The sequence below is a fragment of the Mesocricetus auratus genome, unplaced genomic scaffold (assembly GCF_017639785.1).
Source record: "Mesocricetus auratus isolate SY011 unplaced genomic scaffold, BCM_Maur_2.0 Super-Scaffold_100004, whole genome shotgun sequence".
Classification (NCBI taxonomy): Eukaryota; Metazoa; Chordata; class Mammalia; order Rodentia; family Cricetidae; genus Mesocricetus; species Mesocricetus auratus.
Genome location: NW_024429189.1, coordinates 112560632 through 112586138, shown reverse-complemented (window position 1 = coordinate 112586138; position 25507 = coordinate 112560632). Strand labels below are relative to the sequence as shown.

Below are 25507 nucleotides of genomic sequence, written 5' to 3'. Positions count from 1 at the left end.
TGTTTTGTGTGTGTGTGTGTGTGTGTGTGTGTGTGTGTGTGTGTGTGTGTGTGCAGGTGCCTGCAGAGGCTAGAAGAGGGTGTCATATCCCAGAGAGCTGGAGTTATAGAAGGTTGAGTGGGTGCAAGAACAGTAGATACTTTTAACCTCTGAGACTTCTCTCCATCCCCTTATAGAAACATTTTTTAAAAAGCTTTTGAACCTAGTACATGGCTTGGCTTCAGATAAATGTGTTGAGTTGAACCAAGGATGAAGCAGATTACTCAGATAAATGCATTCAGTTGCACCAAGGATGGAACAGATTAGGATTTTATCTAGTGACTTTGAAGGAAGAACAAAAGGACTGGGGGACAGTGAAAGCGTTCTTAAAAAGATGAGGCTGGTGAGATGGCTCTGGGTAAGGCACCCACTGCCAAACTCAGATAACCAAGCTTGATCCCTGGGGCCCACAGTGATGGAATGAGAGAACCAACTCCTGAAGTTGTCCTCTGACTTCCATTTTGTACACTACTCCATGTAAGTGCCCTCTCCCAATAAATAAAAGTGTGAAGACAGGCCATGGAAATTAAATTGGGAATGAAAGGAAATGAGGACTTGAGTAAAACTTGGATAGTGACAAGATGGTAGATTCAAGATTTGATTCATGGACCCAGTGGGGTTGAAGAGATGCCGGGGCTAGGGTACCAGGAGTGGACAGGAAACGGAAGGAATGGCAGGAAGTGGGAGAATGAATCACTTGAAACCGAGGCTTAGGAGGTGGGTAGTAATCACCACCTCTAGGCTCTGACTGTAGGTGTGGGTGGTACAGGTGGAGTGCCTGACAACTTCATTAGGGATGAGGAAGCCAGGCATCATTCTATAAATGTTGAAATCATCAATAAAGAAGATGGGAGTCAGGCCCTACAATATTTGGAAAGTGCACTGGGGTGGAAGAGACAGTGTGCCACTCCATTTGGGGGATGGGGTGGTTGTTGGTCTAAGATGTGATGAGCAGCAAAGGAGCTTTTTGTGTATGTGAGAAAAGAAGAACCCAAATGGCCTAGAAATTGGTGTGTGTGTGTGTGTGTGTGTGTGTGTGTGTGTGTGTGGTTGGTGTTAGGGGAATTTCAGAGTGTGTGTTTGCAGAGTGGGGAAGCAGTGAAGTGCCACACTTCATTGAGGCCAGGTGACATGTGAGTGTAGGAGGAAGGTGAAAACCTCATGTGGTGTCTGTAAGGGACGTGTTCTTAGGGGATTGCCAGGTTTGAGGCAGAGCTGAGGAGATGAGCTGTTAGAAATGTGGTAGAAATGGAGATTTGTTGAGTTGTACTGGCTATAGTAGGTGGGTGGGCTGTGTTCAGGACCTGGGGTGAGATTCAGGTATATCCAGTGTTGTATAGCATTGATATCTGAGATGAGAAGCCTCAGGTTCTCAAGAGATGAATACAAACCTGAGGAAGCCTAAGGCGCACCTTGGGAGTGGTCCTGGATTACAGTCTGTGATTATAGCCTTAAAGTTTCTTAGGCAGTTTATGGTTGCCGGGTAAAGGAGAGGGAACAGGTGTCTTGCAAAGAACAAGGAGGGACGCTTCCTGCTCCAGTGGGTGGAGGGGTTAAGTGAGGAGCCAGAATTATTTTGAATATAATATTAGTTAATATCTGAGTGACTTGGGAAGTAATTACACATCAAATATGTCCAGTGCCTAAAAGTGGATGAGGCTGAAAGTATTGTACTACTTTGAATTTTGCAGAAATATGAAGTCTCCTGTGTCACAAAGCATACTTGTAAAACAGACTTTGATCTTCTGCTGCTTAAAGCTTCATAGAAATTTTATTTGTGTATAAAAAAAAGATGTACAGAGAAAGAGATGAGAAACAGAAGGGAGAACTGAGATGCAGAGCAAAGTTTAGAGATGGGATTTGTTTCTACCCGACTTTGATGCCAGCAATTGAAGAATTTGTGTTGGTATTTGGGTTTGTGGGACAGAACCCAGAATAAAAGTGAGAGTTAGGGCCAGATTTGGGCTACCTTGTATGTTGAACTAAAGGCTGAATTTGTGGAAGGTGTGGGCTCACTAACAGAGTAGTATATGTTGGTTTTCATCTTGAAATTACTTGTAACTGTTGTAATCAGAACTTCATGTGTGTGATCTTTGTGTTTTTATTTACCTTGAGAGATAAAGGGAATTGGTAGCTGGGCAGAAGTGCTTTGCTTTATCTTTGGTACAGGGTCTCACTGTGCAGTCTTGGCTGTCCTGGAACTTGCTATGTAGACCAGGCTGGCCTCAAACTTACAGAGATCTACCTGCCTCTGCCTCCTGTGTCCTGGGATCAAAGGCCCGTGGAACCACTCCTGGTACATATTTTAATTTTTAAAAAGTGAAATTTTGGTTGTATTAACTCATATTTGTGCCAAGATTAGGGGTGTGGCTCCAGGGTCAAAGTGTTTGCATAATTTGTGAAGGGTCTACAGAACTCACATAAAGTTGGGTCTAGAGTTTGTATATCATCCCAGAACTCTTAAGGTGAGATGGGAGACAGAGAGAAGACAGTCCTGGGCAGCTTGTAGGCCAGCTATCCTGGGGTAGGCATTAGTGAGCATCTAAGAGACCCTGCCCCAAACAAATGGGAAGGCAAGAACCGGCCGTTGATGCTATCCTCTGACCTGCACACATGACTGTTGCATGTAGCAGGCATACATGTCTTTCTGTAAATAAGTGTGGTGGTAATTCATCATCCTAATTATCAAGCAATTTGCTTATGAAAAGTAAAAGAGAAATTGATATCAATTCATTTAAAGTCATATAGTAGCAAGCTTAGAAGCTTTGATGTTGAACGTCTTTCTGACCAGACGCCTTTCTAATATATCAGACTTAGTAACAGATGGCATGTAGATATAAGCTAATTATAAAGTGAATATTGACAATAGTTTAAGGAATGAACATGTTTATATTGCCATTATTTTGAAAATTAATAGAAACTAATTTTCTATCATTGCTTGTTGACCTGTTTTATTAATTTATTTTCTATATAGATGAGGTTGAACATATTTGGGATGGTATGGCCATGGACTTATTTTGTATTTAGAATAGAAGTCCTTTTTTCTTAATTGGGAATCATGTTGATCACTGTTGTAAGACATTTTGCTTTGATTTTAAAAATAATTAATTTTCTTGTTTGCTGTGGCCTTCAGGAATGTGTTTTGTCTCATCCACAGGAAAGGATTAAATTGTCAACCCTCCCTGGATATCTAAATTCTGCTGACTGATGATTTATTCAGTGAGCATTTATTTAATGCCTGTCCTTTAGGTGCCCAGAGACTACACTCTTTCTGGAGACTGAGGCATGCAAGCAAGATACACACATGAAACCAGAAGGCGGAGAGCCATACTGGAGCTCCTTCCTACTAGCTGACTTGGGGTGGTAAACAGACTTAGATAAAGGGCTATGCTGCTGTCTCTCAGCCCCTCCTGTATGTGGTGCTCCTACCAGAGCCTCGACCACATCTGTTTTGGGTCTTCGATCACTAGACCCAGAGTCTAAATCTGACTTGCTTTCCATTGCATAAATTTATATTTCCACCCACATAAGGGTTTTGTGTCTGTACATAGGCAGTACAGGAAACATAGACTCTTTAGTTTTATATTTTTGGCTTTTTGAGACAAAGTCTTAGTTTGTATCCCAGACTGGCCTGGGATTCACTGTATATTTCAGACTGGCCTTAAACTTGTGGCAACTCTCTTGCCTCATCTTCCTGAATGTTGAGGGTTACAGAGCTAGTATAGGAAACATTTTAAGAGTCTCCATATAAAGTCATTTGTCAGGAATGGATTTCTTTTATAATAATGATGACTTGAATGTATTTGTTGATTGGCCATGGAAATGCAATCATTCCTTGGACACCATCTCCTGTTGTATGGCAGTGAAGTTGCTGAATCTGGAAAGACTTTCTGCTGCAGAGTTGGCTTCCTGTCCCAGATAAGCTCCTGTTGTTTACCTGCAATAGCATTTTACAGCACTTGACTGCAAGCACAGGAGGTGCTCAGATGGACCAGTTGATGTCACAGAGGAGTCCTTCCCTGAGTCGGGCTGAGACAGGTCCCTGTTGACAGGAGGCTTGTGTCAAGGTGCAGTCTGTGCTATTGGAGGGAGTTTTTCCTCCTATTTTCCTTTTACCTGAGGTGACAGTGAGTTGTCCTTGTGGGGCATCTGTTATGTTGACTGTCCCCCCATCAATGGAGTTGTTTTGCACCCACTTTCTTCTTCTGCACTAGTATTTCCACAGTGTTTCATAACAACCCATTCTGATCTCAGCAACTCCCAGGAGCCCTACATTGACAAGCATCTATTTTCCGCCCTCCTGATGATGTTGGGTCTGTACTGCCTAGGGCGTTCTGCTTCTGACTGCAGCTTGTCTGGGGTTGGCTCTAGCCTCTTGAATTGGGTCCAACTGTGCTCCTGTGTTTTCTCAGTTCTCTTCGCTCTCTGATGACCTCAGACTTTCCTAGCCAGCACTGTTTTGAAAGCACTACTTGCTGAAGGAGGCCAGGAGATCAGTCTGGAATCACTGTGAATGGGCACAATTTATAGGTGTGGCTGGGTGAACCGATAGTGCATGGCATCTTTACATCATGAAGAAAAGAGGGCACCCACTAGGCAATTACTTAAATGTGAAATCAGAATCCTGTCAGCCTCTAAGGCTAATATTGGCCAATAAAACTAATCATACTAGGCTCGTCACTAGTGCCTTACATTTCTTCAAAAATTTCAGTCTTGTTTTTCCCTAGGTTATTGTACATTATTTTCCTTGTTCTCTCTTTCTCCCCCACCTGTGTGTGTGTGTATGTGTGTGTGCGCGTGTGCACTCGCGCTCACACGTGCGTGTGTGTGTGCGCACACACACATGTGATGTTTTTGTATGTGAACTTGTATATGGATACCTTCTGGGCACACCCAGAGGTTGACATTTGGTATCTTTTTCCATTGCTGTCCACTTCATTTTCTTGAGACAGGTCCCTAACTTAAACTGGAACTTGCTGTTGCAGCTAGACTGGCTAGCCAGCAAGCCCCCAGATCTGACTGACTCTACCCAAAAGTACTAGGATTATAGGTGTGTACTGCATCTGGCATTCACATAGGTGCTGGGGATCTGAACTCAGCCCTTAGGATTGCCCGGCAAGCACTTACTGAGTCACCTCCCCAGCCTCCACTTTCCTTGTTCTTACCAAGTGTTTCTAAACAATCATTTAGAATTCTTCACTTGTCTTTTTTCACAAGCTTATGATTTTGATCATCAGGCCTTCAATAAAGTATTAAGAGAATTGGACTGAAATAGAAAATACACACAAATGGGTGTCCAGAACTAGGTGGCTCTTAGCTCTGAGGTAGGTAAAGGAGGGCTAGAGGTCCTCTCTATCACAGAGGAGCTGGACTTGAGCTTCCTCCTCTTCTTTGAGTCCAGCTGGACCCCTGAGTGGGCTAGAGACGTCCCTTCATGTGGTATTATAGGGATCTGCTGAAGCAAGTTCTCATGTAGCTGTGCTTTGACTCTCTAACTAAAGAGCGATAGAATTGCCATTGAAAAAGATTACGTGTAGAAGGAGATGGAGGGAGAATTGGCCCAGGCTCATGGGTATGCTTGTTGGCAGTATTTACTGTTGTGTTGGAATTAAGTACTATTTAATATGGGATGGTCTCATTAAGTATATGAATTTCTGAGTCATTGAATTTGATGGCTTTATACATAGGTGAGGTTGTGTTATTTCTTCCTGGTGAGAGAACTTTGCCAGGAGCTAAGTAATTATAAAAACAGCTAACATTTATATGATGCCAACTGACTTCCTACAAGTATTCTGCATCTGCTTATTTTCTCATCACTGTAGCCCTGCAGTATAGGGACTATTGTTCGTTCTGTTTTTCAGATGAAATTGAGGAGCAATTTTATCCCATTTGTCTCAGACCCTGTAGCTTCTGCACTTGAAGCCAGACATAGTCTACTCCAAAGGTTTTCCCCTTAGTCTTTGCTGTCGACCTCCAGCTAGAAGTGGAGAAAGAAGTGTCAGTATAAGGAGTGCAAAGTTTGGTGTGCTATACAGATTATCTTTGAGAGATAATGGGGAAGTAATGCAGTTTACTGGCTGCTGATGGTGAAGGAGAATGAGTAATTAAGGGTTACTTCCAGAATTTAGAACTGACCTCAAGCTCTGCAGGGCTGTCTGGCATTCTTTTCCCTGTGGTTTTTTGGAAGTATTTAGCTGAGTTGTCTGGTGGTAATAAGACAGCTTCCTGGTCAGACACAGAGGATCAGGGGAGGCCTCCCACCTGGGTCTGTCCTCTCCTGCCTCCTCCCTTTCCCCCACCAGTCTTTGAAGCTGTGACCTGTCCTGCTGCTCGCCACTCTTGCTGACTGTTGTTCACACTGCTCTGCCTTCTTACTTTGAGCACTTCCTGTTCTTTTTCCTGTGTTTTGTTTTTTTCACATCTCCAGGTGACCATTTATTTCTTCTAAATTCCTGACCTGCCTTCTAGCTTTGATTTGAAGTCAGAAACTCAGGCAGGAATTCTACCCCGGCCCTAACTTCCTAACTTGCTTGTTATTTGGACAGGTCAAAGGAGATCATTATTTAAGGGTGCTCCCCACCCAATACAATGCTCCATCTACTTCACAGTGTACTTCACAAATACCTTATAGAGCAGAAAGCAGACCATAAATATATGCATTATTAATATCCCAAACTTGCCTATGTGGGGTTATCTACTTCCTGCTTTGGTGCCCTGGCTGTTGTTGGTTATGCTCACCTGTTCATCTTGATGACCTTGGCTCTTATTCTCTTTGAATTTCTAAGTACTTGGTAGAGTGCTACTTGGCATTGATAGGGCACAATAAGTAAGTGAATTAATCAAAAAAGCCTGTCTAAAGAAAGTGTGTGGTTATAGGGGTCTATCCTTCCAGAGTAAACCCATCATTTATACCTCTTCTTTAGGTTGGTTTTGCTAAAAATACTTTGTTTAAACCCATTTTTTGTTTCAGGATGCAAAATTCCAGTGTCTTCTGTAAGACCTATCTTTACTCTGTATTCCTGAATCTTGGATTAGATGTGCAAAACATTTGATATTCAGATTTTGTTCATTCACTTAACAAATGGGGCCCAGGCCATTTCCTGGGACAGAAGGGACAGCAGTGAACCATGTAGGTGGAATTCCTGCCCTCATGCAGTTTCTGTTCTAATGAGGGTGCCAAACAACATAGATGTAACTGGGTAAGTGGAATTTTGGCTCATTTTAGTGCTATCTTTGATGAGGACTCCCAGGACAGTGAGGAGTCCTGAGCTGGCATAGATAAACTGAGTGTGTTACTAGTGCTATGCCTGGCTTGCTGTGTACTAGATGACCTTGAAGGTAGCTACTTGTCCTGCCAGTGAGAGCTTTACTCTCCTATCAACAAGAAATTCTTTAAATGGCTGAGGAAGAAGGTGGTTGCTACCTGGCCTTTTGACTTCAGGAAAGCATTGTTTCTATACAGAAGCCCCTCAGTTCTTGAAACCTGTCTTTGTTCTGGTTGCTAGTATTTTAAATGTCTTGGAGGCATCAGGGCCAAGGGATAAGGTGAGAGTTGCTGATCATCTAGTAACCTTTCTGGGCTATACTGATGCTTGTTTATCTGAACCTCCCTTCTAAGGGAATAATTTGTTTCCTTGCGGCTTCCTGAGTCTTCTGAAGCCCTTTCACTGCAAGGAAGAAGGCAGGAGATGGGATGAAAAGTGCAGAGTGACACTTGGGACATTTGTGGATTTCTTTGAGGTATTAATGTGCGATCCCATTTCTGAAGGATGAGGCCAAACCAGCTATAGGATGATCTGGGAGTCAAGCCAGTGTTCCTGAGGGAATCCAAGTAGAAAATATGTTTGGGAATTTTGAGGACTGTAAAGACATCACAGAGGCTAGAGTGTAAGGCCTGAGGGGGACAGTCATGTGCAGTGAAGGTGGTTATCAGGGATAATTGCTCAGTAGAGGTGCAGACAGGCTGGCAGTGAGGTGGTGTGTTTTAGCCTGGCAGTGAGATGTGACTGGGCCATCTGTGTTTAGTGCCCTGGCAGATAGGGCATTTAGTGCCAGGCTTGCCACTGGGTTTGAACTTTAGTTTAAACATACACAGTCCTTCCTGCCAGTCTGGCTGCACCTCCACAGTGTGACTCCCACCCTGCTCCTCCCCTGTCTGGGACATGTCACACTGCTTCATTCCTCAGGGCATGCTGGGTTCTTGACTGAATCAGGTCTTCTGTGTGATCTAGTCCCTGTCCTCATAGAACCTGCGGTCCCACTCACATACCACTAAACCCTAGCCAATCACAGTAGTTTGTTGATATTTTCTTAAATCAATTGAGTAAAAGAAACACACTACAACAGCCAATGATAAAATGATGACTGCTACTTGTGTACCTACAAGAAGGAAACCCTGAGGTCATTAGAACGTAGATGTCATGTTGCAACAGGTAGATTCTGAGTAAGGCTGTTAAGGATTCCTAGAAGGACTATCTTGCTCCGAAGAAAGATGGTAGTCAGAGATGAGAATGTCCTTCAGTTGGCAGAGAGCTTGCTTAGTATGTGTGAGACTCTGAATGTGGCCTGCAGTACCACATAAAGCCAGATAGAGCACTGGAGAGGTGGAAGCAGGAGGATTAGAAGTTCGGGGTCATCGTCCACTATATAGGGATTTGGAGGCCAGCCTGGGTTGTAGACCTTGTCTCTAAATAAACCAATAAACAAGTGAGTAAGTGAATACATAGAAAAAAAAAAGAGAATGATGGTATTCATGTTGGTGATGATACTCTTTTCACTGTCTGTGCCTGTTTTCACCAAGGTAAATTTGTTTGGTGGTGTTTTGTTTTGGGCAGTAAAAATAATGTGAAATTGACAATTCCTATGAGTTTGTAAACATCTAAGATGCATTATTCTAAAGACCTTGTAAAAATTTTTACACTAAAGGTCTTTCTATGATAGCCAAAGGAAGTCAGTTCTGCAGATCCATGTTGTTTGTTACTGTTAGTTATATGGACTTGAGCATTGCAGTGATGGTGCCACATAGAGTTACAGTATTAGTTAGGACTGCAAACATAGGGAGTATTATTCTGTTACAGATTGAATGGCACCACCAGTTTCTTTTCTTGAGTAGTCTTTAGAATTTGAGACTGTTTCTAATTTCCCTTATATGTATAATTCTACAGCATTATAATTAGGATCTTGTAAATGGCACAAACAACATTGCTATCTTAGAAAAATGGACAAGGGATTGTTGAAAGTGGATAATCTCCCTTAGCTGTGAGGTTTTTGTCCGAGCTGATCAGGCCCCTGGGAAGAAGGAACCCCAGTGGGAATGATAACTGAACCACCTACCTCTGGCATGTAGTCCCTGACCTTAGCAAAACCATGTGGCACAACAGGACATGTGAGCCCAATGTGTGTGGCTGCAGGGATGTATTGGGAGGACATGCTAGGTCACTTGAACTGATTTCCCTTTTTGTGCCTAGAGCACTGTGGTGGTGGTGGAGGAGAGGTTTGTCTGTGTGAGACCCCTACCAGTTACTTTCCAAAAGTCCAAGACTGTTCCCTCTTTGAAGCCCCCGTCAAAGCTGCCTCTTCCATGAACCTGCTTGTCTTTCTCCCCAAAGAAAACTCTACAGACCCACCCACTTCCTCCAACCTTTTAGCTTGTCTGTGAGTGTTGTCCCCAATTAGTTCTGACCTTCCGTGGGCCTCACAGTTTGCCGCACATTTGTGTGGTGAGTGGTGCTCTCTGTGCAGTTCTGGCCTTTAGGTGAGTAAACAAGTGAGAATATGATTTTGGTTTTTCTTATAAGGGAGTAAGGCTAGATTTATTTTCTTTCATTTCTGAAATGTTTGTGAATTTGTTGTTGTTGCTTTTTGTTTTATTTATTTATTTTTAAGATAGGGGTTCTCTATAACAGCCCTGGCTGTCCTGGAACTCACTTTGTAGACTAGGCTGGCCTCGAGCTTACAGAGATTCACTTTCTGCCTCCTGAGTGCTCAGATTAAAGACTTGAGTCACCACACCTGGCTATATTTGTGAATTCTAATAGTGATATAAATGCAAACTTCTCTTTTCAGATAATGTGGATGCAAGCGATCTTAAGCAATTTTTTGAGACCAACTATTCTCAGATATATTTCATCTTCTATGAAAATTTTATAACACTGGAAAATAGCTTGAAGTTAAAAGGTAAGCATTTCTACAACTTTTTTTTTTGAGTACACAGGAAATTTCAGAAGTTATGTTGTCATGAGCCACAAGTTCTGCATTTTTAAGCTTTCTTTCTTTGAGACATTATTCTGGTGGACTGGTTGGCATCTCTGTGTCCATTGAGTGTTTCCTTACACAGGTGTTAATTGAACAGCGGATGACTAAAGGTAAAGTAGAAGGAAACCATGGATTACAAAGGGATAAATTATTTAAGGAGCAAGGGAGAAAAATAATGCATAGTAATTTTAAAAAGTATCCATATTTAAGCTGCATTTGGTGGCACAAGCTATAATTTCAGAACTATGGAGGCAGAGTAAGAAAATCATGAATTCAAGACCAGCCTGGCCTACATAGTGAGATCCAAATATAGTAAAACAGTACCACCAGCAAAATCACATTCCACTAAAGGGAATGTGAAATGAAAGCCAAAGTGTCTCTTTTGCTTGTACCTGCTTTCCGTAGAGACTTTTTGTATTATCAATGTTTTGTTTGTGTATATTTTCATATTTATGCTCTATGTAAACTATTCTTTGGAAAGCAGATTAGCTATGGGAATTTGGGTGAGGGAACTGAGTAGCTGGGAAGCCAGACTATCCTCACCCTCTTGCTGTTTCTCCTGAGTATTACTTGGTCTATCTGTGTTGGTTTCCTCCTGTCAGCAAGAAGCAGGTTAACAGATACACTAGGATTTCAGCACAGAGCTTGGCACATAGCACCTGGTCAGTAAGGGCCCCCTTTCCGTTTCATGTCATCTGTTTGGGAAATTAGGAAAAACAAACGGAAGTTTTCCCCAGTATCTAACACCAACTCAGCATAACATTCTGCTGCTAGAGTCTTCAGCAAACATCTGCTGGTGCCTATTAACTACACTCAGTCTTACTAGGCTGCTGGGAGATAGTTTCAGATCCTGCAGGCTAAGGACTGAGTGCCACAAAGCTACCACCCCCTTTAATGTCAGTTGCAGGTTCTAGATTGCTGTCTGTGCAGCTACAGACTGACTGTAATCAGGAGTCTCTTCTCAGGGTTGGTTAGTTTGCTAGAGGAGCTAGTAGAATGTAGGGAAATAACCTTATTTATTTATATTTGTTACAAAGTTTTTGTTCATTCACTACATTACATATGAATAATACAGATTTTAAAGTGTGCTTACCAACAGCCAGATAAAGAGCTGTGTGTGAGGTCTGGAAGATCCAGAGCACAGGAACTTCCTTACCATGGAGTTGGAGAACACTACTCTGCATGTACACAATACATTCTTCTTCACAGTGTGGGAGCTCCCTTAGCTAGAATCTTTTGGATTTAATGGAGGCTTCATTATGTGGGCATGATTGATCCCTCTATTATTCCTAGGTGATGAACTCAGCCTGACAGTTGTAGGTGGGTGGATGGAGCGGAAGTAGGGTTTGAAGTGGACAAAAGCATTTAGAGGACAGAGCCTGAGCAAAGGTAGTAAGTGCCCTTAGAGCATGTGTTTCTTTTTCTTGCAACACAAGTTATGTGAATGAGATATGTAGGAAATCCAGTTATGTTTGTCAGGAGCCTTGACTTCCAGACTGAAGAGTCTGGACTTTGTTTTTAGTTAGAGCCTTTAAAACCATTAGCCTCTGGGACAAGTGTCCTGTTAAAGCGGTGAGTGCATAGGGCACAGAGGTGAGTTGGGAGGTTGGTGCTGTCACCCATGTGAGAGCTGCTACTCTGCTGGAGGAGCAAGGTGGTGGGAGGAGGAAGAGTTCCTTCCTGTGAGACAGAATACAAAGGAGAGGGAGAAGTCAAAGAACCTTTCAGGGCCCCACTTTGACTTATGAGGTACAGAAACCTTCAGGGAGAACAGTATTTGGGAGGCAAGAGGACCAGTCTGTATTTGAAGCACGTGTGGGACACCAGGATAAGTGTTGGCTGAGCGGCAGAAATATAGGTTATCTGAGCTTGGGAGAAGAGGACAGAAGCTTGCTGTTGCCAGCGGAGAAAGTATATCAAAGAAAAGGGAGCCAACAAATACAGAAGAGAGAGATACATTAGTGGAAGAGTGTAAAAGGAGATTTTCTCCATCTATCTTGTCCCACTGGACCGGTTTTCTTTCTGCCCACCAGGTCCTGCAGCCACTTAATAAATAACCAGTCTAAGACTTAATATTAGTTACAATTGTTTAGTCTATGGCTCAGGCTTTTTAATGACTAGTTCTCTCTTAATTACTAACCTATTTCTATTAATCTGTGTATCTCCACATGGTCTTGGATTATTGGTGATACCAGGTCTCTTGACTCCCAGCTGCTACATGGCGTCTGTCCTTTCTCTTCCTTCTCTTTGTTTGGAATTCCCGCCTAGCTAAATTCTGCCTAACCTTTGGCCATAACAGCTTTATTTGTCAACCAAAAAGAGAAACATGTAGCCACAGCATACAGAAGGATATCCACCATCAGAAGGATGTTAGAAAATCATGTTGTCATAGAAGTCCAGATTTGAAGGCATGCAAGATCACAAACACTGATGATGCAGAAAAATGAGGTGCAGTAGTATTAGGAAATGAGAGCTCACATCTGACCTGAGAACAGCTCTTGGTGAGGAGCTGTCAGAAGCTTGACAGGTGGTCATGGAGCAGAGGTGTGTAGAGCTGGGGAAAGCACCCATGGAACTGTGATGTGAACTCAGACAGTGTGTCCTAAACTGGATTTGGGAGAGTTGCTAAGGGCTGCCTGCACCTACCGTAGGCAGTCCAAGGAGAGGTAGCAGATAGTGTGGGGGTTGGAGAAGAGAGTCAAGTAAACAGTAGAGAGACAGAGGTAAGTGCAGAGTGGCCTTTTTGTCTGAGGAGAAAAGCTAGAGGATCAATGTCGACAGATTTTGTGGGGGGACAGGAAACAAAAACTGAAGGGCTTACTGAGGTACACTAATTGCTGTGGTCAAACAGAAGTGTGTCCTGTGCAAGGAGGGGAAGGCATATGGGTCAGTGTTCAGTGGGCTCTGGTATGTGGAAGATAACTCAGTCTTACCAAGAGCTTGAGGCTGTGCCTGGGATGCCAGCGTGTGCTTTTCTTAAGGTGTTTCTTAGTCTCCATCTCAGATTAATAAGTTGGTATAAATCTTGAACTTAAAATTTGTTTTGGACCAAAGGGTAGATATTTCAAAAATGAAATGATCTATATTTACTTTGCTAGTTTTGCTCTACTCTACTTTTTTTTTTTATAGGTATTTGGAGGAGAAAAGGGTCATGATTCTTGTATTCAAAATAGAGTGTGATAGCTCAAGCTTAACCCCAGCACTCAGGCAGAAGCAGGAGGACCTGTTGAGTTCAAGGCCAGCCAGATCTATATATTGAGTTTGAAATTTGCCAAGGCTACATAGTGATACCTTGTTTCAACACACACACACACACACACACACACACACACACACACACACACACACACATACAGAGAGAGAGACACACACATACACACACACTAGCAGTGAAAAAATTAAAATATCAGATATTTTAAAAAGCCAACTGTTTAAAATTATTTTAAGTCATAACCCATTTTCTTTTCCTTCTTTCCTCCTCTTTTTTCACCTTTATTATATCCACTCTTTTAGAAAACTTGTGGTAATTTCAAGTCTGTATCAGTTTATGCTCTGTAAAAAACACTCCCAAACTAAATGCCTTGAAACAATCACCATTCTACATATGGTTCTTTAGTACTGTTAGAAAGTTCTTCTGGTTTAACTAGTGTATACTCTTTGGATGGCTCACTCACATGTCTTACAATTGACCAGAATGCCTTGCTGTGGAGATATATCATCCAGCCAACAGGCCAGATTGGACTCCTTTACAGGATGGCCCCAGAGCCTCAGGATCAGCCATAATGCCTCATATTTGCTAGAGTAATATTGGTCAAAGGCTATCATGAGGCAGTTCATATTCAAGAGATAGAAAAGGAGAAGACTGTGTCCCCCTTTGGAAGCTCTGACAAAAATTCAATGATGACTAGTAGGATCAGGGTGAGATTTTTGGAAGCTCATGCTTTTAGTGCAGACTGTATTGGAGTGCTAAAAGGAAAGTGTGCCTCCCAAAGGGAAGAAAAAAATGTTTATGAAGAATAATGAAATCATTTCATGGTAACTTCAGGTTTCCAGTTATTCAGGACAAAACCTTGGAGATGCTGGCTCTCCAGAATGTATCATTGGCCTGTCTCCTCACCTACATTAATAACCCCAAAGCTTCCAGTATCCTCATCTAGACAGGTACTAGTCTTAGAAAGTCTATTACGTGCTTTTCAAAAGAGTAGCTAAAGCCATGACTTACATGATCACCGAGGCTTTAGTCCTCCATGGCTTTTCATTCTCAAATCACAATAGTGATTTTATCCTGTCCCCATCTGCCTTCTTTGCCACACCTACCCTCTAAGCTTATCTTCTCAAATCTTCCCATCTTTGCTCTAGCCTTCAGGCCCTTTCCTCTCAACATGCTCAGCCACAAGAACTTTGGTCCACTCTCCCTGCCTGGGGTGTGACTTCCTCATATTTCTATAAAGCTTGCTTGTTTGCCCATTGTACATCTTTGCCTGGTTGTCACTTTTCCAGCAAAGTATTTTCTAACTTCCCAACTCAGAATTGCATATTGATTTTAGTATTCTTCATTTGCTTTTACTTATGCATTTTCTAGCTTACTTATAGTCTGCCTTCTCCTGTCAAAATATAATCTTCCCCAGAGCAGGGTATGTTGCTTGTTTGGTTCATCTTTTTGTCCTCAGGGTCCAGCAGAATTCTTGAGAATATTTGTAAGTGAATGAATGATAGCCACTTCTTAGAGCTATGATGATTCAGTTAGGTCAGGAGCCTGTAACTAATAGCTTACTTGACTTTTGTTATTGTCCTTCTTGAGGACAGGTTTTTGCTATGAAGCCTAGGCTGGTGACTCTTAGCTTGCCATACTATCACTATTACAGGTATGGGCCACCATGCGCCACTGGCGTCATTGGATACTGTCATCTCCATCATTTATGTACAGCCTGTGGCAACAGAGTCTGATAGTTCCAAGAGAGATTTGCAAAGCCTAAAATATTTACTATCTGTAAATTCTTAAGTTAGATGACTTAAGCTGCATGTGTAGCACAATGTCTGGGACATACTATAGACAGTAAATGATAATTCCTGCTGGAGGCATGTGGTACAGTTTTTATATTATATTAATTAATATTATCAAAAGGGCATTGTGGGGCTAGAAATGCAGCACAATTGGTAGAGAGCCTGCCCATCATGCAGGAAACCCTGGTTTGGTTCCAACAACACATAAAACTGAGTATGGTGGCATACCTTTCGTAGTCCTAGTACATGGGAAGTGGAGGCAGGTGAATCAAAACTTCAAGGTCATCCTCAGCTACATATCAAGTTAGAGGCCAGCCTGAGATACAATGAGATCCTGTCTCAAAAAAAAAAAAAAAAAAAAAGCGAAGTGTGGAACTGTACAACGAAGGAGGCAGACTCTTCTCTATAGATGTTCATGCTCTGTTTTTGTTAATACTATCAGTGTTTGTCCTGTATATTTTTATCATAACTTGAGCTGGTGAGTACCTAGTTAAGAAACAAATTAAGAAAATATGGACGTTTATGTCTGAAGAGCTAGTATAAGAGAGTAAAAGGCGGTTGTGGTTGAACTGGACCTGATGTGACAACTTGACCCTCTTCCTAGCAGTGCTCCCCCCACCCAATCTCAGTAGTTTCTAATTTAAGATGCTTTTCAGCATCATGTGTGATATTTTAAAGCTTAAGTGCTAACATGCTGACTAATGCCTTTTTCTTAATTTCCAGGGAATAATAAGTCACAAAGGGAGGAGCTGGACTCCATCCTCTTTCTTTTTGAAGTAAGTCTGGCTATTATTATTATTATTTTAAGCTTTTAAAGTCTTTGTTTAAAAAAAATGATACTTTATTTGGTCCTTAATTTTACCCGAAGACAAATAGAAATGGCTGTATACTGCCTTTTACCCACTTTTACAACAGATACTGCTAAAAATGTTCATGTGATTTTTGTACTAGTTAGAAGAGTAAACACATTTTAAATAGTAATAGCTTTTCCTGTCCTCCTTTCCATATCAACTTTTATGTGGGTTTTACATAATGTCCTCTGTCCCCAAACTGCAGGTGACCTGTCTTACTGACATGTGAATCTCACATACAGAATCTCAGTTTTTCCACATATATACGTAATATTTTTAGAATTATTTATTTTTATGTGTATGAATGGGGGTGTGTTGCCTGCATGTGTGTCTGAAGGTGAGAAGAGGTGTCAGATCGCTTAGAACTGGATTTACAGACGGTTGTTAGCTGCCCCGTGTGTGCTGGGATTGTTCCCCAGATTCTCTGGAAGAGTGGCCAGTACAGCTCTTAAGCACTGAGACTCTTCAGCCCTTTGGTAAATTATTTTTGATTCCTGATGGGCTATAATTTTTACATATCTGTGTATCTGTGTACATAAACAGTCTTTGAAGCTGGAATGATGTTTGGCTGTGGGCTTTTTAAAAAATTAAGGTAGATTTTATTTGTGTACATGCACATACCCCACAGTAAACATGTGCAGTTCAGATGACAATTTGATATAGTAAATTCTCTTCTCAGGGATTGAACTCAGGTTGCAGGCTTGATAGAAGGGCCTTTACGTGCTGAACCATTTTGCCAGTCTCTTGGCAGTGGTTTGCTTTTGAATACTTTTGAGATGGGGTTTCTCTATGTAGCCCTAGCTGTCCTAGAACTCCATGTAGATCAGGCTGTTGTTGAACTTGAAGAGATGTGCTGCCACATTCGGCTTTTGGTTATTTGTGTGTGTGTGTGTTTTAAATATAAAATTCTTCTTGCTCAAATGTGCTAGGCAGGTGCTAAATTATGGATACCAGAAGAACTAGATTCAGAGCTGAATCACAGATTCTTTTTTTCTTCCTCTTCTTATGAGACAGGGTCTCTTGACATGACCCTGGCTGTCCTGGAACTCTCTGTAGACCAGGCTGGCCTGGAACTCATAGAGATCCACCTGCCTCTGCTTCCTATGTGTTAAAATTAAAGGTGTGTGCCACTGTGCCTAGCTTAAAATATTTACTTATTTGATGTGTATGTGCACATTTCACAGTACATATGTGGAGGTCAGAGGACAACTTTTCAGAGTTGGTTCTATCCTTCCACCAAGTGGGTTCTGGGAGCAAACTCAAGCACCTTTATAGACTAAACCACATAGCGGAAACCCTGGATTATAAATTCTGAATGTTAATTATTCATAGTTTGAGGTGATATGTGCATATTTGGGATAAGAAGATAAACTGAAGCTTGGCAGTGATAGCACACGCCTTTAACCCCAGCACTCCTGGGGCAAAGTCAGGTACATCTCCGAGTTCGAGGCCAGCCTGGTCTACAGAGTGACTTCCAAGATAGCCATGTTAGATAAAGAAACCCTGTCTCAAAAGAAAAGAAAAAAAAAAAGAAAATCTTCGTGTATGCACATGTATACATATGTGTAAAGGCCAGAAATCAACTTTGGGTGTGTTCTTCAGGAATCATTTTGGGTTTTTTTGTTTGTTTTTGAGCCAGGGTCACTTAGTGGGACCTACAGTTCCCTTATCAGCCTATGCTGGCTGGCCAGAAAGCTCTAGGAATCCTCCTGTTTCTGCCTTCTGAGGACTGGGATTACAAGCAGGCATCAACATGCTATGTTTGCTTGTGTGGAAAGGACTTTATTAATTAAGCTATCTCCCCAGCCCAAAGGAGAAAAACCTTTGACTGTAAGGAGAGTCCACATGTGAAGATCTGCTTGGTGGGGAGGTGGGAAAGGGAAACTCTTTGTGGACAAACTGTGAGGGGGCTGGTTGAATGGAGTAAAGTATGTTGTGGCACATATCCACAGGGCAACAGGCCTTGATCCATGACATTATTTTGTCGTCGTCATTGTATTTCCTATAGTTACCCTCCAGTGAATGAAACCTTAAATGCAAGCAAAGTATTGGTCCCTGAAAAATCTAGAATTGTAATACACAAGTCATCATCTGATTAATGCAGAGAAAAAAGAAACTTGAAAATTTACAAATCCATCTTTCTTTTTTCAAATAATCTGACCAAACTAGAAATGAAAACAAGCTTATGTACAGAACAGCTACTAAAAATTATAGAATATATTAGTTTTATTGGTGAACTGTGATTGTATCTGGTAATTCTATTATCTAGAGTGTAGTAATTTAAATCTGTTGGTTATCTTTTCCAACACAGTGGCTATTTTTCTTGCATCTGTTGTGAGATCAATATGAATCACACAGATTTGTTTTTGTTAAGCCTTTTTTAAAAATATCTAGATGAATTTGTTTCAGCTTTTGACAGGAATTTGGGAGTGGTTTAAATTAGAATTATTTTTTGTTTCTTGAGGATTACTAATGGGATCTCAGGATGAATACCCAAAATTTCTGAGGTTAAGGCTCAGGGGCTGGAAGGACCAGACATCTGTCCATTATAGTGTTGGCATGGGAACTAGCTCTTTGGCGCCTGCATTCTTCTTTGCTTGTAGAACACAGATCTTTCTTCTACCCCATTTTCTTTTCCTTCCTTTTTTTTTTTTGGTCTCTATTAATTAGTTTCTCTGAATCCTGAAAACCATGCAATGCTTTAATAGTTATATTTGTTGTTGTTCCTCTTGGAACTAATTGTTCCAAAGGTAGGAAGACTTCGAGATCCGAGTCCTTACCCTACAACAAAGGAAGTTTTGATGCCTTCCTTCTGTTCAGAAGCTCTGCACTAGGGAGGAAGCCAATAGTGATACAATTCTATTTACAGAGAATTAGTTGCCTATATAGAAGAACAAATATATATTATTCAAAGCTTCATAAAACTTTCATGTTGCATAGTAAATATGGGTGAATGATGAGCTTGTATTTCTTTTGTTTATGCTGTATGGGCTATTCTAGCTTTGTATGGTAGCTTGTAATTTGTATGTTTCACTCTGGGCACTAAGCAGCTTCATTGCTGCTTTCTCCATTAGAAGTGGTTTATGATGTTTCTGAGGTGAATACTCATCACCGTGTAAATAATTGAGAAAGGCTTCCTTTAAAGAAGAGGTAGAGTTATTAATATGTTAAATTACAGAAGCGACCCTGTGCAGGGGTATTCTATAAATAAGAAATGGATTGGAAGAAAGAAGAGAGCTAAGAGAGTTATGGAGGCATGGAGCAGGACAATGTAAGAGAACTAGCTATACCTTGCCTTGGTAAGGGGCCAAGTGCGGGGGCAGCTTTGGAAGTGGAAACAATAGTTTTACAGTGTTGTAGACTGCTAGACAGTACAGTGTTCTGGTGAAGTAAATGGTGGGCAAAAAGGTTGGAAGCTCAGGTCATAAGTTCTAGGCTGTAGATGGTTGTACAGAGATGAAATCTGTTTGCTTTTTTTAACCTCCAGTGGCAGCACATGTACCTCTGGAAGATGACTTGGCTACCTCTACTTGTATTATCACTTAGGATTTCTGTTCCTGTTAGTTCATTGAAATGATTATCATCTTTTTTAAAAATTTGTTTTATTGTTATTGTGGTTATGACTAAATTTTTATTCTCTGAAAAGCATTTGTCTATCATTGCTGGTTGTTTCTAATGGAGATGTAGGATTGCATCTTTTATTTTTGTTTTTTTGTTTTTGTAGGATTGCATCTTACATTGACCAGAATCTGTTGTACAAAGATCATTTTGTTTAATCCTTTCCTTCTGAAATAGATTATGTCATTAAAGGTTGGTTTTCTGTGTTGCTGTTGGTGGTCACATGTAGGGCTTTGACTCCTGAGTTATATTCCCCAGTTTTCAAAGACTTTATTTTTAATTTTGTGTGCGTGTGGCAGGGGGTTACATGTTACTGTAGTACCTGCAGAGGCCAGGAGAGTCCATCAGGTCTGGAATTTTTACCACGGTCTTCTGTAAGAGTCTTCTGTAAGAGCAGTTTGTATTCTTAACTGCTGAGCCATCTTTCCACCTTCATTTCTCAGTGTTTATAGGAGAAAGATTGGGAGCTCTGTGGAGTTAGGTTGCATATATACTAAGTAGAAGCCCTGGGAATTACCTGTGTTCATAACTCATTGCCATACTGTGAGTTCCATGACTATCCCACACCTCTTTTGAAACATCCTGCCATTGGAGAGTCTGGATGCTATCCTGTCCTCAAGCTGCATTCTGCAGGATATTTCTGTCAACTCATGCCCATTCTTATACATTCATTCATCAGACAAATAATGTGCCAGGCACATGTCTAAAACTGTTAATATCAGTAAGCAAGACAGATGGGGCCTTCAGCCCTTTTGAAGCCTGTGCTAACATTCATAGAAAGCTGAAGAATTAACTGGGAAGAATGAACTTATATCAGAACCCCAGTAATGACCTTCTGAGTTAAGAGATCTCTGCCTGCCATTTTCAGAGGTATCATTTCGTGGTGGCCCTTGAGGAAGTTACCTACAGAGGGGAAAGAAAGGATGCGTAACATGATGAGTAACCTGATGACTGGGCCTTAAGTTCATACTGTCTTCTCTTGAGAACTATCTAGATGCAACCCCCGAGCGTTTGGTTATTGTTAGTGATACCTAGGATTTGTTTTAATCAGGTATGATCAGGCACCTTGATATGAAAATGACTATAATGAAGAAGAGGTTTTAATTATATTTACTCTTCCCTTAAAGCGGGAGGTGTGTCATACAGGGTCATAGAGGATTACACAGACATGAAATCAGTAGATGAAGAGGGCTGAGGGCAGGAACTACTATTATGTTTGTAAGAATGGTCAAGGCAAGGTGAGCATACTAAACAAAATGTAGGGTTATGAGTTTGAGTCATTTGAGCTGACTCTAGGCTGGTTGTCCATATCTGGCCACTGAGTGATTTGGGAGGAGGCTCAAGTCTCAGAGTATGAGAGCACAAGAAAGGATTTGGGATTGGTTGGTCTTAGGCTCTTTCTACAAGAATCAGCTAACCCAAAGAGGGCCAGTTCTTCCCTTCAGTGAGGCCATAGACTTTAATGTAAAACAGTCTGCCACCTTGAATTCCTTCCCTTTCCAGCAGAGAAATAGGATGGTTTACAAGTAGAATAGATTTATTAAGAAATAAGGGCCGGGCGTTGGTGGCACACGCCTTTAATCCCAGCACTCGGGAGGCAGAGGCAGGTGGATCTCTGTGAGTTCGAGGACAGCGTGGTCTACAGACCAAGTTCCAGGACAGCTTCCAAAACAATACAGAGAAACCCTGTCTTGAAACCACCCCCCCAAAAAAAGAGAGAGAAATAAGAAAAATTCTTAAATTGATAGCAAGGAATTTCTTCATTCTTCTATACTTGATTAAAACACACATAGAAGTTGAATTTACAAAGCCTACTTGTGTCCTGGCACTAGAATTCTCCCCTCACCCCATACCCACACCTATACACATCACAGAATTTGAAATCATGCAAAATACAATACTTGATTTTTAGAATCCTTATTCTAAATTTTATCAAAATTATCTCCCCAGATTAAAGGTCATTTTAATCTTGTCATTGTCCTTTTAGACACCTGAATGAGCTCTTTATAGTCTGTAAAATGAGGCCAGGTTGGTCTGCCCTTCCGAGTCCTTTATGCTCTGGGTGGTAGTGGAGCTTTCCCTGACTGGGAAAGGGCTCCCTCAGCTTCAGGCTATTTTGCCATGAACTTCTTTTTGCTGTTTCTTGTCTGCCTTTTAGGCGATGTGCCTTACTTTCCAGGGTCTTTAACCCTTTTCTTCCAGCCCACTCTTTCTGGTTCAAACTCACTGAATTCTTTGGCAAGTGTTGCTGGGGTAAGGGGTGGGGAGTGCTCATTATTCTAGTTAACTGTGTAATGAGCCATTGTGTATGAGTGTTTGTTTGATATCTCTTAATGTGACTGTGCCTTAGCCTCTTAATGAGACCATAAAGTTCCCCAGCCCAGCAGCCATTACTTATAGTAGTTTGTGTCCCCCACAGTGATTTGCACTTGGTAATATTTATTGTTGGATTAAAGTCTCTTAAATTCTCAGCCTCTCTTCATTGTAGTCATTTGGTATTTTGCATTGATAACATTCTTTCCCTCACCTAGAACTTGCTAGATAAGAGACAGGGGTCAGAGATGTCTTGGTCTATCGGCTTGACAGTAATAAACTGGGACCTTGATAGAGCACTTAAGCCTTTCTTTGCTTTGGTTTCCATAGAGAGTCAAGGGTAGCACGAGGTGAGCTTTGCGGTCTCTTTCAAGTGTGTTAATAGCAGAGCTGCAATTGTAGCTTTGTTTGAAGTGTCCAAACAAGTTAATGGGAAAGTCCTTTTTTTAGTAGGAGATTTAGTCTTAGTTTTCCATTTTGTTTTAAATCTTAAAAGGATTCAACTCTGGTTAGAGTCCAGTTTTATTAAATTTTACCTATTTTATTTATGTGTATTATCTATTTAAAATTATGTTATGCATGTGTATGAGTGTTCATATGTATGTATGTATGTATGCATATTATGTGTAATAGAGAAGCTGTGGAGTCTCTTGGCTACTTCACTTGAAAGGCCAAGCGGCTAAACACAGGGTTAGATTTTCACCTTATTATAGGTCTGTCCTTGTATGGGAGCCAACTTCCAAGATTTCGGGTTTTTCTGTAGTAGATTTCCAGGGCTTCTTGGTACCAAGTGCCATGCCTGTGGCCTGAGCATTGCTTGACTTCCACGGAGCAAGGAAATATGGCTTCAAAAAACAAAATTGAAAAGCCATGCAAATTTCATTCTTTTGTTTTCATGCTTGCTTTGAGATGAAAATGACAGTAATATAATGGCAAATCAAATTACTCAGTACTTTATTGTATTGCTCCACCACTTCCTCCAGCCTTCTCATCCTTTGCCTGTACCCCAAGCTTAAGGATGCAAACTCTTGTCATTCCTGAATGGGACATCATGCCTCTTTTCTGTCCCTCTTTTGGTGGAAGGGAGCCTGGTCTGGGAAGCATAAAGGGAGAGGTAAACTGTAGTAGGTAAACTGCACAGTGGGTTCAGATGACAGGGCACACAGAGGAAGGGCGTGGGTAACCATAGGCACAGCCATCTGCTTTTCCTTCAGGACTCGGGTAACAAGTAGATGTGTACGTTCTCTCCTCTCCACAGACTTTGGGGATGCTAGGTCAGCAGCAAGGTCTACATTTGCGAAGCCTTGCCCACATCACTGTGTTCAGGAGTCACACTGTGTAACCAGTGCTGAACCTAGGGCTGCAGTGGGTTTTACATCCTACTTTAGCAGATTTCCAGGTAAGCTTGTAGAGATGATAGTGGGTTTAGCCTCTCATGGTTCCTCAGAGTAAGGGAAAGAGACTTTTAAGGACTTTCCTGATAGCAGTCACATGACTTGTCCCTGCAAGTTACCAGGAGCTTTGCAAGTAAGGTGAAACCCAAGGTTGGCCTTCATTCCTTTATTCTGGTGATACTGCTTTGGATTTGAATACCACCCAGTAGCTTGACTGTTGATTTTATTATTGTGATCTCTCCTTGGTGCTTGCAGTTAAAACGAGGGACCCAGTCTTTTTCCTTGTTTTATTTTCTATAACATGGTTATTCTGATATCTGCTTTTGTTTCTGAACTCAACAGACTGGAAGGTCTTAGGAATATAAATGTTTAGTTTATTCTGGACGTAATTTGCTTATTATATTGTGGTGTCAGTCAGCCTGCACACCACAAGCTGCAGTTTCTCTTATGAATTGGGACTTACAGTTGAGAAACTTGGAATTGGCCCAACAGAGTGTACTGAGTTACTCCCTTCATTCACCTTGGAGGACCGGAACCTGGAGACAAGATGCTTGTGGAAGTCTGAAATTACATCCTTGTGATTGATTAGCTGCTGTAGCACAGGTACCCTCCCATTCCAGCATGGTAGCGGCTGACTTGTGGTAACTGACACTCTCAAAGAAAATCATGTAGAAGACAGTTAGGAAATGCACACGTGAATTCTTTCAACGTAATGGAAGAAAATACATCAAGACCTAGTGACAGGGCATTCCAATAACAATGAGCATGTTGTGTTATATTAGAACAGAGCCCATCTTCTCTTTTTATAATGCTCTCACATTAATGTTGAGACCTTGTTTTTATGGATTGGTTTCTTACATTCACTTAGAAGACAGTTACACAGATGCTTGCTGTCTTGTAAAATTTCTCTGGCTTGTTTTATACAGATGTTTAGCACGGTAGCTGTTAGAGAGTGACACCTAGTGTTTGATGTGCATGTGACACTGGATGGAAGGAAAGAACTGACTTGAAGCCTTCCTTCCCAGCAGTTGATCCTGCAAACCTGCGGCATTCACTCAATGAACTTGACAGCATGGCTAGTCTGAGCTACCCTGCGGGTCTTCAGTACTATCTAGTGTTGTCAAGGGAAGCATTTAAATCTTAAGTTTCTGGGGTGGTGAGAACCAAGTTACAGCATTTCATGTGAACTTTGTTACTTCTCTCATTGCTTATGCAGACTCTCTCTAAGTGAATTTTTTTAAAATAAAAAAAATGCCATGAGGGTTGGAGAAATGGCTTAGTGGTTAAGAGCACTGACTGCTCTTCCAGAGGATGCAGGTTCAATTCCCAGCACCCATATGCCAGCTTACAGCTGTCTGTAACTCCAGTTCTAGGGGACCTGACACCCATGGAAAAACATCAATACATATAAAATGAAAATAAATAAATTCTTAAAGATGGCATGAATGGGCAGCCAATCAATTATGCTAGTATAAAAATAGAAGATAGTGAAAGATGTGATAGTTTTTAGCCAAAAAGCAAAAGCCTGCATGAACTGGAGACTAACATGGCAGCTGTGGATGTGACTGACACTTCTTAGGTGAATTTCATGTGTGGAAATGAGACTCTTCTTAGAACTGGTATTTCTTCAGGGCAAAGCCCACCTTTTATGACACAATTTCATGCTTCTAATTTGAGGATTTGTAAAATGTTTAGTTCAATTGTCCCTCCCCTTGGGGCTAGATCTGAATATGATATGCAAGTGGAAAGATAAACTTATGAAGTATATCATGTCTCTACTTCCAAGGCTTTGAGTGTTGCAGTGTTAATACATAATGGAAGATTTTTGAATTTATATGTTAGTACCTAATGGAAATGGTTTTCCATTTTGTCTGTGGTTTTGCATATTTTGTGCTGCATGCTATCTTGGCCTCTCTGCAGAGCCTCTAGCTGTCTGCTGGAATGCGGTTACTATCTAATATGTAGGCAGCAGTTTTCTCTCTCTCCCTCATCCTCTCCAGTGCTCTCAGGTAATGCAGTTCTGGTTCCCATTGC

At 41.4% G+C, this 25507-nt stretch overlaps 1 protein-coding gene across 4 annotated transcripts in view; it reads left to right on the top strand.

The window, feature by feature from the left end:
• The window catches only part of Ralgapa2 (Ral GTPase activating protein catalytic subunit alpha 2), a 272091-nt gene that overhangs the window by 18933 nt on the left and 227651 nt on the right, over window positions 1-25507 (top strand). For all 4 annotated transcript variants that reach the window (XM_040746440.1, XM_040746439.1, XM_040746442.1 and 1 more), the window contains exons 2-3: window positions 10105-10215; window positions 16021-16073. In XM_040746440.1, the coding sequence (XP_040602374.1) occupies window positions 10105-10215; window positions 16021-16073 (164 nt within the window). The remainder of the gene's footprint in view (window positions 1-10104; window positions 10216-16020; window positions 16074-25507) is intronic.